This window comes from Vipera berus (assembly GCF_964194415.1).
Source record: "Vipera berus genome assembly, chromosome: 2".
NCBI classification, from domain to species: Eukaryota; Metazoa; Chordata; class Lepidosauria; order Squamata; family Viperidae; genus Vipera; species Vipera berus.
Window position 1 is genome coordinate 217,140,584 of NC_138203.1, and position 17,123 is coordinate 217,157,706.

At 42.9% G+C, this 17,123-nt stretch overlaps 1 protein-coding gene across 1 annotated transcript; it reads right to left on the minus strand.

Annotated features, from left to right (window-relative positions):
• Positions 1–12,436: 12,436 nt before the first annotated feature.
• On the minus strand, positions 12,437–15,882 carry GPX1 (glutathione peroxidase 1). The gene is made up of 2 exons (XM_081316804.1): positions 15,485–15,882; positions 12,437–13,411 (listed from the first exon to the last, which is right to left on the minus strand). Exons 1-2 carry the CDS (start codon positions 15,713–15,715, stop codon positions 13,061–13,063), a joined length of 582 nt encoding a protein of 193 aa, XP_081172930.1. The 5' UTR covers positions 15,716–15,882; the 3' UTR covers positions 12,437–13,060.
• Positions 15,883–17,123: the final 1,241 nt, after the last annotated feature.

Sequence of the window (17,123 nt, forward strand, 5' to 3'; positions counted from 1 at the left end):
ACAGGAAACAATTGCTGTCTCTATATCAGAAATGCTTATTGTGTTGTAGAAAGAAGAGACTCACGCAAGCTCTTCAGGAAAGGAAAGGCTTATTGCGCAGGTTCAGAAGGCTTAAACAAAGCAAAGGGTCTGAACCCTGAAGGGCTCATGAACAGACATATTTATACACCTCTAATTCCTAGTTATACATTGTTATACATTGTTCCTTATATGGTTACATCTTGCACATTCTTATCAGACAACAGTTTACAGAAGAAAATTACATGAAGTACGTGTAGTTTCACAGACAGGATATGGCTATCCCAATCAACATCTACCTTAAGGACAAGACTATGTTTGCTTAAACAATGACCTTTGTTCACTTCCTCTTTATTCCCCCCTTTTGAGACTTATCTCAACTTGTGACAATGAGTCTCAGCAGAGGTCTTTGGTTTGTAACCTTTCATATTCCCACATTGCCATTACCTCTGCAGTAGCTTTTCTTTCAGCAAGTAAAACTAAGCTATTGGATATAGTTCTTATAAAAATAGGCAAGATACAAGGAATCAACACACATCCTGGTGCTATCAGTCCTATGAGAGCCACGATTGCTTGTAACCCTGGAAGTTTGGTAAACCATCCACTAAAAATCTCTTGGAAATTAAAACCCTTCCAGGTTTGATCTGCATTGTGTGTCAATTGCTTCATTTCAGTGGTTAATTGTTTGATTACCTGTCCAGTTTTGTCAGTTTGAAGACAACAATTTGAAAGATTGAATTTTCCACACACTCCACCTTCTTTTGCCAATAGGTAATCTAAAGTTATGCTTAAAATTCTACATGCTAGACTCCAGCAGTATGTGGATCGAGAACTACCAGAAGTACAGGCAGGATTTCAAAGATGCAGAGGAACTAGAGATCAAATTGATAACATATGCTGGATCATGGAGAAAGCTAGAGAGTTCCAGAAAAACATCTACTTCTGCTTCATTGACTATGCTAACGCCTTTGATTGTGTGGAACATAACAAACTCTGGCAAGTCCTTAAAGAGATGGGCATACCAGACCATCTTATTTGTCTCTTGAGAAATCTATATGCGGGCCAAGAAGCAACAGTGAGAACTGGACACGGAACCACTGATTGGTTCAAAATTGGGAAAGGAGTCCGGCAAGGCTGTATACTGTCGCCTTGCCTATTTAACTTATATGCAGAGCACATCATGAGAAAGGCAGGGCTAGATGAATCAAAAGTTGGAATTAAGATTGCCGGAAGAAACATCAACAACCTAAGATATGCAGATGATACCACTCTAATGGCAGAAAGTGAAGAAGAACTAAAGAGCCTCTTGTTGCGGGTGAAGAAGGAGAGTGCAAAACTTGGGTTGAAACTAAACATTAAGAAAACAAAGATCATGGCATCTGGCCCTCTCAATTCCTGGCAAATAGATGGGGAAGAAATGGAGGTAGTGACAGATTTTATTTTCCTGGGCTCCAAGATCACTGCAGATGGGGACTAGCCAAGAAATTAAAAGACGCTTGCTCCTTGGGAGGAAAGCCATGGCAAATCTAGACAGCACACTAAAAAGCAGAGACATCACCCTGTCAACAAAAGTGCGTATAGTCAAGGCTATGGTCTTCCCAGTTGCAATGTATGGCAGTGAAAGCTGGACCATAAGAAAGGCTGAGTGCCAAAGAATTGAAGCCTTTGAACTATGGTGCTGGAGAAGACTCCTGCGAGTTCCTTGGACTGCAAGGCAATCAAACCGGTCAGTCCTAGAGGAGATCAACCCTGACTGCTCTTTAGTAGGCCAGATCCTGAAGCTAAAACTCAAATACTTTGGCCACCTAATGAGGACTCACTGGAGAAGAGCCTAATGCTGGGAAAGATTGAGGGCAAGAGAAGAAGGGGACGACAGAGAATGAGGTGGCTGGATGGAGTCACTGAAGCAGTAGGCGTGAGCCTAGATGGACTCCAGAAGATGGTAGAGGACAGGAAGGCCTGGAGGAACATTGTCCATAGGGTCGCGATGGGTCAGACACGACTTCGCAACTAACAACAACAACAACAACAATCTAAAGCCAATCAGTTTTGATAGACTGCTGTCCGGAGTTTATCAGTAGTTACAGCTAACAAGTTCAAGGCTTTATCTAGGTGTTGCCCTGCCAGATCCACAACAGCCTGCAGCCTAATTATACGGTTTATCATATAGATTGGTGTTCTGTAACCATAGGTGCCATCCTCTGCCCAGGTTGCTTGGCCATACACACAAACTATCCTCTCTGAATTCCACAAATCCCCCATTTTCTCATAATAATCGGATTCTGTACAAGGGAAATTAGAGAAGGCTGTGTCAACCTCTCTTTATCTTCAATTTCCCATTTGATCATAGACTGGCACACCAAGCACCTGTCGTGACCGTATTGGCAAAAGAAAGAATGAGGGCTTTATCCAACCCAATACACATGATCCTGACCAATTCTTAGGTAACACCTCATAAGCAAAGGTGCCACAAATCCAGTACATGTCACTGGGGGCTACCCATTCCTCTTCCTTGTTGGAGTTCAGATAAGGCATGATAGTCATATCAAACTTTAAAGGTTCAGAGGCATTTCCCAAAGATGTCCATACCTTATACTGTTCATCCCAATCCCCCAAACAGATAAGATCTCCCACTGGCCGATCCCCTCTGCGTGTAAAGCAGTTTCGGCCAACCAGATTTGTTGTGAGAGTCCACACCGTGCCATATACATGCATTCTTTGGGTGATATTACCTGCCCTTATCATATTGTTATATATTTCTGGGTTAGCTTCCATCGCCTCCCATGGCCACTATTCCCCCAGATTCGTTCCTCCACATACAAAACAATTCTTTACAGTCAAAGCTTTTGCTATTTCCTCTGCTAATAACAGAAATAGATTGGTTGCTTTCATAGAAATCTTGAATTGGTCTTTTGATTTCTCCATTCGGGCTAAAGTGTCATATACTGACCATCCTAGAGATTTTTGTTCTCCATCATAGAGTACCTGTTTTACGATTGTGATATAGGTCTTTGGATCCTCCCCTGTCCCATCAATTCCTATGGCATACACATATCAACTAGGCATCTCTCGGCTGACTTCTAGTACCACTTGATTACTTTGAGCCATTCGGTGGACATTAGTCAAGTACTTGCACCCCTGATATCCTCCCCAGGTATATTCACAAACACATTCCCACCACGAGCAGGCTGTTTTTCCACCATATCCTGCACAGGGGAGATATGTATGTCCCTCTGTGATCTATGAGCCCTTTGTGTCACACAAATACTTATGATTGGACCAATATGCCTTTCTCCAATTGTCGTCTCCACATTTTATGGCCCTTTTTCCTGAAGGACTCCGATCCATAGCTTGGCAGAAATCAATAGTGATCTCAGCTCTCTGGTTTCCAGTTTGTAATACCAGGGTCGAATTAAGGTAGTTGCTTGGCCCCACTGTAGCCTCATAAAACAAACCAGCATAGATTGAGAAGTTAAGCCTAATTAGGGTCTCAGGGTTGTAACGTATCTTTTTTCCCTCTTGTGAACACAGGGAATACATAGTCTTGTTATGTAGACATGTGATCCCTTCTGGCTTACAGCTGATAGGCTTTTGGGTATGATATACCAAAGTATTAATTATATGGGTCCCATGCCTTGCCTTGGTTATACAGGTATCACAGGCATCAGTTTTGGTCCCATTTATTTGGTTACCCCTAAGTTCCTTTGAAACATTGTTACATGTGGCAGCAATACAGTACACCCATAGCAACAGTAAACTTTTCTCCATTCTTCTCCCGTGCGTAGAAAGTCAGCTTCCGGAGTGACTTAGCAGGGGTCTTCACTACTGTGCGTAGAGGAACCTATTGCCAGTAAGGTTCCAGCAGAGTAGCCTTTCAGGGAATATACTAAAGCTTCTTAAATAAGTCCAGCTACACTAACAAATCATATATCACTTTCATTTAAACGTTAACTTTGTGGGAACCACTGGATCTTTAGACACCACCCATTCAGATTCAGCTGCTGCTTTGACTCTTGTCCAGTGGATCCATGATTTGGATTCTGCAATCTTGACAGCAAGAGGAGAGGACATAATAACAACATACGGTCCTTTCCATCTGCCTTCTAGCTGTTCCCGCTTCCAATGTTTCACCCAGACTCTATCTCCAGGTTTGAAGGGATGACACTTTGTTACTATTCTAGGAGGGGTTCACTCCAGCACATAATCTCGAAGCTTTTCAACCTGTTTATTTAGTTCTTGTACCATCTCCATGTTCCACACTCCCCCCTTATGTCCCAAATCTGGCCATCCCATCAGGTTTCGTCGTAACAGAGTGGGAGGACGACCAAACATCAATTCAAATGGGGATAATCTGTATTGTCTTCGTGGCGCACACCTCACAGAATACAGTGCTAAGGGCAAAGCATCAGGCCACTTCAAATGGCTCTCAGCACATATTTTAGTAATTTTCTCCTTTAAAGTGCGGTTCATTCGTTCCACCTTAGCCCCCGCCTGCTGCGTCAACTCTCCCAATGCAATATTGTATCTATGTATAGATTGAAAGCCTTCTCGAAATTGGGTATGACTAAAGCTAGTGCTGCTGTAAGAGCAAGCTTAATGTCCTTGAAAGCCCTTCTTTGTTCTCCTCCCCACAGAAAATGTTCAAAGATTCCCCCCTTTGTAGTTGTATAAAGCGGAGCTGCCAACAGTGCAAAATTAGGTATCCAGTTCCTGCAGAAACTAGTCAACCCCAAAAAGCCTCGCAATTGCCTTCTGTTTGCTGGTTCAGCAACAGCTAGAATCACTTGCTTCCTTTCCTGTCCTAGGGCTCTCTGACCATGCTCAATATTGCGCCTTGGTGGAGCAGTGGGCTAATGCCTCCTTAAGTAACACCAGCTGCCTGCAATTAGTGCAGGTTCGCATCCCACCAGGCTCAAGGTTGACTTAGCCTTCCATCCTTCCGAGGTAGGTAAAATGAGGACCCAGATTGTTGGGGGCAATTAAGCTGACTTTGTAATAATGCCGCTTGGGGTGTGTGTGAAAGCCATAATAAGCAGGCATATACATAGAATGAAGGCTACTGCTAAGCTTGTAAGCCGCCCTGAGTCTTCGGAGAAGGGCGGGATATAAATGGAATTTAAAAAAAAATCATATCCCAAGTATCTTACTTTCTGCTGTACCAACTGCCTTCTTTTTGGACACCCAATCGGCATAGCCCACTGTAGCCCAGAATTCCTGAGCTCAAGCTATCTGCCAGCCTCAGCCTCCGGAATAGCTGGATTACAGGCTCGCGCCACCGCGCCCGGCTATTTACGACTGACCTTCCCGCTCCTGTATCTCCCAAAAACATCATTCTATGGCCCCCTATATTCATAGTTACCAAAGGCTCGGGGGGGACCTCCTCTAAGCCCGGTCTCCGTCAATCCGTCCAACTTGTCCCTGCCAATCCAATCCCCTCTATCTCACGTTCACCCTCCATTCTTCCTCTACCTCCTCGGTTCCCTTGGGATCCTCTACCTCTCAAGGGAAATCCAGTCTGTACCTTGCCTATAGACCTTCCTCTTCCAAAACCTGTCCTTCCTCTCCAGCCTCGTCCTCTCGTCCCTCTTTTTGGACATTCCCTATGCCAATGACCTTCTTCCCTACAATACGCACACTGGTCTGACCCAAGCAGCGTCTTTCCTTGTAAAGCTACCGCCAACAATTCTGTTTTCCTCTGCATTCATGCTTCCCTCTCTCTTTCTCTCTATTAACATACACTTTCTTTGCCATCTCCAACAATTCACTGGTATTCTTTCCCAGAGCTCCTTCCAACCACTGTGACCTCTTCCTTATATCACCATAACTTTGTGCTATGAATCTCTCATTCAACATTCGCACATTGTCTGCGTGTCTCGGATCTATCTGCGTATACAGCTCATAAGCCTCTATCAGCCGTTGCAAAAAATTCTCCGGGCTTTCATCTGCTCCCTGCGTTACCAAATACGGCTTAGACATATTCACAGGGGGGTTTCCTGCCTTCCAAAGCGCCTCTACTGTTAAATTCTGATATTCCCACAACAACGTCCTTTGCACTGCATCCCTAACGTTCCAATCTGGATCCTGCTTCGGTGCCCTTGTCTGTAACTCTGCCTGTATATTCTGCATGTTAGGGTATCTGTCTATAACACACTTCCTAACCATGGCTCTCCACTTGTGTTAGTTCGGTTAACTCTTTGGACTTCCCTGACAGATCCGTAACATTGTTTCCAATTGAACAAATCAGTTGCGGTGAAGGGGACATACTAGCAAACAGGTTGTACGTTCGCTTGTCCCATGGCATCAGTGACTCTCTGATCAACTTGCCTTAAGGGCGCCATTAGTTCCCCCCTCTTCTATTCCGCTCCCCTTGTATATATGGCTACCGGGGACGCCACCCCGGTTTCTTCATCTTCCTCCTCTCTTCTGCCTCCTCCCGCCCCCTGGACTCAAACCAGAGGGTTCACTAAGACCTGGCCCCTAACCACGTCTTGATTATTCAGCTATATTGCCGTTTGGTGGCTTTTGGATAAGGGACCCTTTATTGGGCATGATTGAAATATGTATCAAATCTCTTAAACATGCGCTCCAACGGAGTGCTTGCCACACTACTACCTTCACCTATCTCATCACTCTCACTCACAGAGAACCCCCCCCCTCATCCTTGGGGCTGTATGCACCCTTCTCCTTCGTCCTTAGGAGCCATGGGCTCCTTTCTTCTTTGCTTCTTTCTTACTGCTAACTGCGCTTCACTTAGCGCTGCAGCAGCTGCTGCCGCTTGCAGTTGCGGTTGCAGACGCGGCACATACGGAGGGGGTCTAAAAGTCATTTCCTCTTCCTCAACCAGCACCTCTTTCTTAGCATCTGACACCTTGGTTTTGAATATTTTCACATCCTTAAATCTTTTTGACACAACATTTAGCTTCTTTCCTTTAGGTCTAGCAACACAGAGGCGAACCATTTCAGCCTGGCATTGTAATAGGTCCTCTGCCTTCTCTTCTACTGCATTACACCACTGATCTATATACTGATATTGATTGTGGTACTTTTCCTCATTTGCTGCTATCATGGCCGAGGTCGTTGATGAGCTGGTTTTTGAATTACCCTCTTGTGGCCACCCAACCCCCATATGTGACCACTGCTTTTCACATAGAAACCTCAGTCTCTCCTTCGTCACCTTAGGTTAAGGGACTTTATACTGCGTATGATTAAAATAATCATCAAAACCTTTCAACATGCATTCCAGCGGTGTGCTGGGAACACTGCTTCTCCCCCCCCATTCTAAGAACACTGCCACTGACCTACGGTGCCGGATGTTCCAATGGTCACCGATAGGAACTGCAATGGCTTAACCTCCCACACAGTCTAACACGGACTACTTTAGGATCGCCGTCCCGAGTCCAGGAGGGTGATCAGTCCCCCTCTCCTATCTTCAAATGAGATACTTTTCCCCTTTAACACATACTCGCCTGAGGTGTCTTCACACTTTTTCCTCTCCCTGTCCTGGCCAGGATTCGCATTCAGACCTCCTTTCCTTCCCTCAAGGGATCTTGGACTAGCCGTCAGCACCGTTGGCCCCGCAGAGGTGTCACTGCTGTCTCCCGGAGGTGCTTTCCCCCGTGGCACCTGGAGAATGATTCAGGAGTGGCCTCTCGTTGGGTCTGAGGGGTCGGGCTGCCCTCAGCGAAACATCACCTCGCGATGGAGTCCCTTCGTGGTCACCATGAAACTGTTGTAGAAAGAAGAGACTCACGCAAGCTCTTCAGGAAAGGAAAGGCTTATTGCGCAGGTTCAGAAGGCTTAAACAAAGCAAAGGGTCTGAACCCCGAAGGGCTCATGAACAGACATATTTATACACCTCTAATTCCTAGTTATACATTGTTCCATATATCCTGCACATTCTTATCAGACAACAGTTTACAGAAGAAAATTACATGAAGTACGTGTAGTTTTACAGACAGGATATGGCTATCCCAATCAACATCTACCTTAAGGACAAGACTATGTTTGCTTAAACAATGACCTTTGTACACTTCCTCTTTAATTGGACAACATCTTAGGTACCTTTGTCATTTATCAAATTTATATGGGCATCCATCTTACAAGAAGTGCCTCTGGGTGGTATACAGCAAAAAGGTATAAAAACAATAAAGCCATCAAAGAGTCATAATTTTTAAAAATGTTAGGTAAGCTACTTCCTGGTTTTAATTGGCTGGGAAAGTCTAGGAATTGAAGTCCACATACCTTAAAGTCTTAAGACATTTTGTATTGTGTCACTAAAAATATTTTATAAAATTTGCCAAATTTCAATCCACAGGAGTTGTGGATCCTGGATTTTGGATGCATTCTGTAAGGCAAAGGTCACCAACCTTTCTCGGTTGGCAGACCAGAGGGAAAAGGAAGCATTTTACGCACGCGCATGGGGCCATGAGCACATGCGTGATGCAAACAGGGCAGGGCTGTCACCCACATGATACTAGCCCTGCCCCGTTCTTGCGTGGCACAGAACCATTTCTGTGCCCTGAGGCGCGGCGCTGTCCCGTTTTCGCACCCTGAGGTGCAGCGACCCATTTTCATGCGGCACAGCAGCATCCCTTTCTGCACTCCGAAGCACAGCAGTATCCCATTTTTGCACCCCGCAACACGTCCCATTTTCACACCCCAAGGCACGTTGGCATCCCATTTTCGCACCCCAAGGCGTGTCGTCTCAATTTCATGCCCCGAGGTGCGGCAACAGCCTGTTTTTGTGCTCTTGAGATGCAGCAGCATCCCATTTTTGCTCCCCGAGGTGCCACGGCATCCCATTTTCACACTGAGGCACATTGTTGTCCTGTTTTGCGCTCCAAGGTGCAGCATCTTATTTTCGCAACCCATAGCTGAGGTGCTAGTGCGAGTGGGGGTGTGTGCACGCACTGGCCAGCCTGTCCCACGACCCACAGGTTGGGGACCCCTGCTGTAAGGTACCTAACTTGAGGTATCTTGGTTAAAAAGGTTTTGCTCTATGACACATCATTTTTCCCATTTATAAACATACCATTAGTCCTTGACTTACAACTTTTTATTTAGTGACCAAACTTACAACAGCACTGAAAAAAGTGACTTATGACCATTTTTCACACTTACTACTGTTATAGCATCCTTGTGGTCACATGATAAAAATTTGGACACTTGGCAACTGGCTCATATTTATGATGGTCACAAAATCCCAAGGTCATGTGATCACTTTTTGTGACCTTCTGACTAGCAAAGTCAATTGGGAAGCCAGATTCACTTAACAACAATGTTACTTACTTAACACTTGCAGTGATTCACTTAACAACAAGGACAAGAAAAGTTGTGAAATAGGACAAAACTCACTTAACAACTGTCACTTACCAACAGAAATGTTGGGCTCAGTTGTCGTAACTCAAGAACCATCTGTAGTAGTAGTATGTAGACAGAAGAAGGAAATACTGTAAACATCGCTTAAGTACAACTAAGGCAGCCTTTACTTCCTTTGTTACAAGAACATTGAGTAAATTACATAGCTGAATAGGTCATATTGTATGAAAATGCCTTGTTTGCTTAAGTACATCTACACAGGCAGTCTATAAGCAATAATAAAATCTCTAATCGTGCTTGACTATAATAATTATTCTTAGTCAGTGACAGAACAATTGTAGGGAGAGGCTCTGTTAATTTTTTGAAGGCCATAAATTCTCAAAGTTTGAAGATAATGTTTCCAACATTCTCCTTCATTAAAGTCCTTTGCAATACCTTATATAAACTAGCAATTGATAATGCAGTACTTGCAGTCATCATTACATATCTGACATTTTAAAATAGCATTGGCATTTTATTTACAAAATAAAAAATGTAAAAAATAAAGTCATCACAAAACCCCCCAAATCTCACATTTTAGCATTCTTGACTTACGTCTTAGGATTTTTAATATTTCCTATTTTAAGATATTTTGATGCCTCATGATACATGACACCATAATATTTTTAATGTTACGTAGTAGTATAGTAGATTTATTGAATTTATTTGCCACTCATCTCATTTTAAAGCGATTATTCTCACAAACTAGTTGTGTAGACCACCATTACCTTAATATTTTGGAACATTTTGAAATTATCTCCCCAGAGAAACTCACTTGCTGCCTAGAAGTGTAATTTCCCAAATTTGATCAATATTTGATTTATGAAGATTTTGGAGTTGCTATTGATTACTTGTTTCAGTTTTGCATGTAATGTTATACTTGGCTTGTAAATGATTGAGATAAATACTTCTGAGCTGAGGAGTCACTGGCTTTATTGGAATATGGAAATGGCTTGGTATGATCTTTTCAAATATTTTTTTTCCTATTCTTCTGTAGGCTACAACTTTAGAATTTCTTGGTAATCTTCAATGCGGTATTCACACGTCCAATTCTTCTTAGATTTTAAAGGTTAGCCCAAATCTGGTATATATTGCTACTTCCTATAAGGTGGTTATAGTTGTTTTAATATGCATATATGCATCTGTAATTCAGATTTTTATTCCTGGCAACCATCTGGACAAATCCCCAGTGTTTTGAAGTTGCATTTGCCTCTTTCCAAGGGTTAAGAGAAACTGGCCCAAGGTCACCCAGCTGGCTTTGCACATGGTCCCTCAGTTTCATGCCTGGTATCTTAACCACTGCAACACACTAGCTACCATTACTTACATATCCCCAGTGCTTTTTTTGTAAAAGAAAAAGGTGCCGGAACTCACACGTCATACAACCCTCCTTGCCTATCCTACAAGGTTCCATCCAGAAAAGGTGCCGGAACTCCGTTCTGAGCGTTCTATGACAAAAAAAGCCCTGAATATCCCACTCCTATGATACAAAACTGTATTTAGTAGTATTTTCACTTTTAAACCAAGAGGACTCCTGTAAGTTTACAATGAATTATTGGACAGTCTTTCTCTTTCAGAGCAAAAATTATTTTCTGTCTTGAAATGCCAAGAGTGATAATTAATTTGAAAAGTATTATTTCAATAAATACAATGTTGAGAGTGAGTGATGGACCCAGTGGCAACCAACTGACTTTGTGCCTGAGGGGGGACTAAAACTCAGTCTCCCTAGCTTAGTGCATTCCTTGCTACCCAAAACTGGTTGTCTACAGATAAATTACCCAGTATTTCTGCATGCTGGCACACCATTCCCCCCCCTCCTTTACTATTTTTTTCTAGTGGAGAGCTTTTCCATTCAGAATAGCTTGCATAAAATATCAGCTTTCTGTAAAACAAGTGGATGAGAAATTATTTGACAAAGAACCTAATGTTCTGTACCAGCCTGCTACCGGCCCTGCAGCAAAAGCAGGGACAACCCCTTTTACAATAAGGCAAGAGGCTGGAATTACGCCTGCCAAATTTATTGCTACAAAAACAAACGGAACAAGATACGAACCAAGAAACAGGAGCTTTAAGAAACAAGAACTATCCAAGCGGTTGCCTTCAGCAAACCAGCCCTCCCACACATTCCCCTTAAATACAGTTCAGGGCATGGCCTCTCTCTGCCTCCTTCCGAGGTACCCCATTGCCTTCCTGTTTACTCCTGACTGACTGCCTCCTGCGTCGGGCGTCCTTGAACAGGGCCAGCTGTGGGTCATCTTCATCCACGCTGTCAGGCTCACACAGCTGGGTCTCCACCAGGTGGGAGGGGCCTGGCTGAGGGCTCTGCGGAGCCTCAAAGCCATCATCAGCAAGCTCTTCAACACCCCCCTCCTCCTCCTCTGAGTCGTCCGACCCAACTGCCGAACCCACAGGCTGACCCTGAATCACAACACCTAAATGCAACGTAGGTAGGGATGAGTTTTGATAAAAATGCCAAATGGCACATTTTTTAAAAAAATTCCATTTATATCCCGCCCTTCTCCGAAGACTCAGGGCGGCTTACAAGCTTAGCAGTCCAATAAAGCACAACAGTGCATTTATTTCATACAAAATATTTATACAAAATAGGTGGGGCGCATAAACATGCCAAAAGAAACAAATCACCCAATATACAAATCTCTCATGCTCAATTTATCACCTATAAAACTCTTTACAGCTGCATTAGGCATAGCTTTCAGGATTAACTACCGATCCAGTAATACCTTTAAAGAGCTTGCTGAGAGGCACATTCCCCACCATCACCACCTTTCAAAACATGCTTAACAGGATGTGAATGAAGCAGACGACCTTTCCTCTTAGGGGCCACTTCTCTGGAGCTCTCTACCCAGTCTCACATTACCTTATAAAAGGCTAGGAGGGAGAGGCTATCAAAACCTCCTTGTCCCCCAGGCTTTCAACCTCAGATGAATGTTTTATAGTGCCCCTCTTGACAGTTGCTGCTGGAATCTCAAGGTTGGATGGGCTACAAAAATTGTAAAATATAAATCAGACTGAAATAGAGCTTGAAAGCAGAGACACTGAATATTTAACATAATTTCAAGATTTTATTGGTGCATGGTAGCATTGAAGGCAGCTGATTCCAAACTGTTCTACCTGCTATAATTTACAACTTCACATGCAAAATTTTAAAGGTACATCAGGTGCTTATCAAGTATTTAGAAAAAGCGCCATCATAAATAAAATTTTGATGGGAGTAAAATCCTACCAGCAGAACAGTTAGTGAACCACAGCAAGACAAGAAATGTAGAAAAGACGACCACATTTAAGGCTACTTCACATTGTAGATTTTTTTCTAAGTACACTTCAGTTTTATTCCCCTACATTTGAATGATTTGCAGACTAGTTGAAAATACACAGATTTTGTCTCTGCTACATCAGAGGTCAGTGACACCCATAATGTGTATGAACTTCAGACCAATGACTGTTCTATGTAATCCTTAAAACTTTTAAGGAAGAGTTATAGGTTTAGTTTATATCACAGCAACTTAATAGATTATTCTTACATTTCAGAGAAGCTTTGCTGCTACAATATATAAGCAACTATCTTCTGTAATTTTTTTCTAGATGTATGAATTTAGTTTAACATGGAAAGTTACATTTAAATCTACATATAGGGAAGTTTTATCAAGATTTTATCTGGTCCAATCTAGACGGTTTGCTGAAGCAGCTTTTCAATGTCATCCTGAATCTTGATAGTTTCAAATTTTCTGCTGTAACGTTTGAAAGGCACCCCATCACGACCAATGAGGAACTTTTCAAAATTCCATGCGATGTCACTGCGGCACACAGGAGACCAAATTATGAACTTGGGATCAGTCATCAGGGACACAGGATCATCATGTGGGATAGGCAATGATTCTTTCAGGAGCTTGAAAAGAGGATGAGCATTTTCCCCATTAACTTCACACTTCTCAAACACGGGGAAGTTGGGCTCATATCCATTGCCAGGACGGACATATTTCAGGGAACTCAGGATCTCGTCATTGGTGGCATTTTCCTGTAACAAGGCAGAAAGGCATATGATTTACATCCAGACATGATCATTATAGCATTAGCAGAGCTGCCAATTATGGTTTCACAATACAGTTACCTTTTTCTTCTATTAATAGCTATGCTGCAGTGCAAATATTTTTATCCAGAAAATATCAATTATTTCACCTACAGGTGCTTTTTCAGAGTTTTATACGTTACATAGCTTATGAGATCCAATGCTGTGCAGAAACAATATTTCAGTTAGTGATTCTGCCTAATGCAATAGAACTACCAAGTACTAACACTTCTATACTCACCTGAAGAAAAAAATATCAAACCAAGTAATTTACTCCAGTGATACAAGTCAAGTGATGTTGCCAAGTACAAACTTCACTAACACTACTTTCATCTATCCTTACTATCTGCATCTCTCTATTCGTGTACTTTCAGATCTCAGACCCTATTTTTGCAGACTGACATGTCATTTTTTTGATATAAATTCTCCTACACACTCCTCTGAGTGCAGCTACCAGAATCCCTTATCGGGAATTTCCACAGGGAAGTGATAGAAACCATCACAATTCAGCATTGGAATCATTTAGATTGGAATCTTTGGGCTGCAGTTCGCTTCTGAAAAGTTATAAATGTATTCAAGTTTGATATATTTCATCCCTTTATACAGACGTTTCATAATGGTTGAGTCAGAGCAAGACTACATACAACATCTTTAAAATACCTACAGAGGGAGAAACAAAAACTTTTATTTGTTCAACAGAAGGCACAGCAATGTTTTTGAGAAAAAGCCCTGAATGTCTTAAGTTTCCTCAATCCACATATTTTGAACAATGACAATTGTGAAGGTGAAGCATATATGTTAATTCCTGGTAAGGCTACTCTTCACTATACCTGTCTCATTCTCAGTCCAAAAGAAGATCCTGCATATATCAAACCTAGATATTTGTCTAAAGTTACAATGAATGTTAACTCATAGAAAAACTAATTTGCAAATATTTTCTCCTTTTTCATCCCTAATTCAAGTAATTGGTAATTTGTATAAATCTCATTCTAGACCAGGGGTCTTCCAACTTGGTCCTTTTATGACTTGTGGATTTCAACTCCCAGAATTCCTCAGCCAGGTCTAGACCAACTTGCAGAAGGCTAAATTCTGCAAAACTTTTTTTCCCTAGAGAATTTGTATAACGGGGAAAATGGGAATGGTTGTAATTATGACTAGACCCTCCACTGCATAACTTTACTGTACTGTATTGGAAAGTAGATAAGTCTTGCTTTCAAAGTGACCAACTGTATATGGAAAGCAAGGCAATTGTGCAAGTCTCCTTGTACTATGTCTTTTTCTCCGAGAGGGTAAAACAGTTCTCCAAGTCACCCACTGAGAATTGTTGCGTATTATTTCCTGTTGGGGTTTCAGTGCAATATGCATGACACAGAGAAAAATAGTCACTACCCTTCCCCACCATAACACTCCCACGCCATGAGGAGACCTTGTTAAGGACGAGCCTTTTCCAGGAGAAGCGAAGGCGACGGAAACCCCCCCCCCGCCCTTTGATATCTGCGTTCGTTTTGCTAAATTTACAAATGGGTTTAGTTATTTTTATCTGAGGAGGGTTCGATTACCCTCAGCCGGTCAGAACTTTTGGGAAACACGGAAAAAAAAAGCTTCAAACATCTCTAGAGGGCTTTTTTAACATCCCCAAACATGCCACAGTCTCGTTTCCAGCTACCGCAGATATGTTTAAAAAGCCCACACTACCACCCCTAAAGCGAGTCTCTATAAGCCTAGGGTTGCGACCAGTGCTTTTTTTTGTAAAAGAAAAAGGTGCCGGAACTCACACATTGCCTACCCTACAAGGTTCCATCCAAAAAAGGTGCCGGAACTCCGTTCTGAGCGTTCTATGAGAAAAAAAGCCCTGGTTGCGACCATTCACACAACCGAGCCTTGGTACCGCTCAGCTTTCAAAGACTTGCTCCACAGTGAAGGAGCTCCTGTCGCTCCAGGCTGCCTTTTTTTTTACCGGCGCAGCCGCAGCCGAACCAGCTCGTCCCAGTCGAGACTTGTCGCCTGCGGATACTTTTTTACCTGGTGACCAAACTGGTTAGAGGGGAAAGCCAGGACGGTGAGACCTTGAGAGCCGAAACGCCGCTGCAGTTCACGGAACTGAGTGAAGTCCCGGGTCGTTGTGCCTCAGAGCGAAGCCACGTTGGAAACCAGCAACACCTTTCCCCGCAGCGAGCCCAGATCGATGGGCTGCGAAGCCCCCAGCGGGAGCGCCTTAATGCCGGCCAGACTATACCTCGGTACACCAGCCATCGCAACGGCACAGGAGGACTCGCAAACACTGCGCAGGCAGGCAACGCGCAATTTTGCCTCGTTTAAGAGCCCCAGCTACCAGCAACCCCGCCCACCGATCTATTTTACTTGCACAGCGTCAGCCCCACCCCTCTCCTTTGTTCTTATCTAATCCGAAGCGGCTGCGGCCACTTTCAACTGCCTTTTCCGCCCAAGGAGAACGCCGGGCATGCGCGATTCCCACGATTTGAAGAGAAGATTGTTGAAACGCGTTGTTTGTCTTCTTGCGGTCGGCGGTGTGTTTGGTTGAAGTGCATCCAAACCTTGAAAGAGGGCTAGTCTTAATTGTTGCTAAAGGAAACGGCCATTTTGCTACTTTGCGAAGTGAGGTCATACGGTAAACAGCATTTTCCCAGCCCTTTTTCTGTCATAAAAAGGGCAAGGATAGTCACGTAGCCTGAAGCCTCTTGGGACAAAGTGCCAACTTCTCTGCGGTCCCGCAGGCAAAGGAACAAAACCATCTTTGTAGAGAAGAAGGAAGCCCAAGATCGATTAGCAAATCCCAGCAGCAGACTTTTGAAAAAGGCGCTAAGAAGTTTCACTAGTTGCTAATTTGCTTCCAGGTCTAATCCAAGCTGCTGGCGCTTTTATCCTTAAAACCCTAAATATTTGTGGAACAGAGGCTGGAAAATTGAGGTTTCCAGTCTCAAAAACTGCAGAAGCACTGACGCAGACATGCCCTAGACGCCGCTGTGACCTGGATGTGACCTAACCTGGTAATGAAACGTTCAGAAACCAACCCACAAGCTCGGAGAACGAACCTTCACCCTCATCCTACACCTGAGCTACAGATATTTGCCACTATTGCACACTTTACTTTTTTTTGGTATGGTTTTCCCGTTGTGACAACATAAGTGGGACTTACTATGGTCTTTGATAAAGTGGAGGTCAGAAATTTTATAAATTTGTTTGCTCTGGCTTTTTTGAGTTTGTAAATTGTACTTTGCTATACCTTAACCATGATGTATGAAGAAACCACATTTGACTGGATTCACTGCAGTTAGAGGCTGTTATGTTAGTTATGAGGATACAGTTTGAAGGTGGAGTACTGGGCATGTGTGTGTGTATAAAACAAACAAACTACAGTGGCTTAAGATAATGTGCTAAGCCAAACACCACATTATATCAATGCAGCACACACATCCCTCTTTTATCACAACCCATCCTTGTATTTTATTGCCTTTTGATACTGTTTATTATTACATTCTATATTAAGATATTTTGTTATTTTAATTATATTTATTTAATATTTATTTATTAGTTGAATTTATATACCGCCCTATTCCCGAAGGACTCAGGGCGGTTCACAGGGCAAGTTAAAAACAATACAAAAGAGAATAAAATAAAATAAAATTAATACAGCCCACAA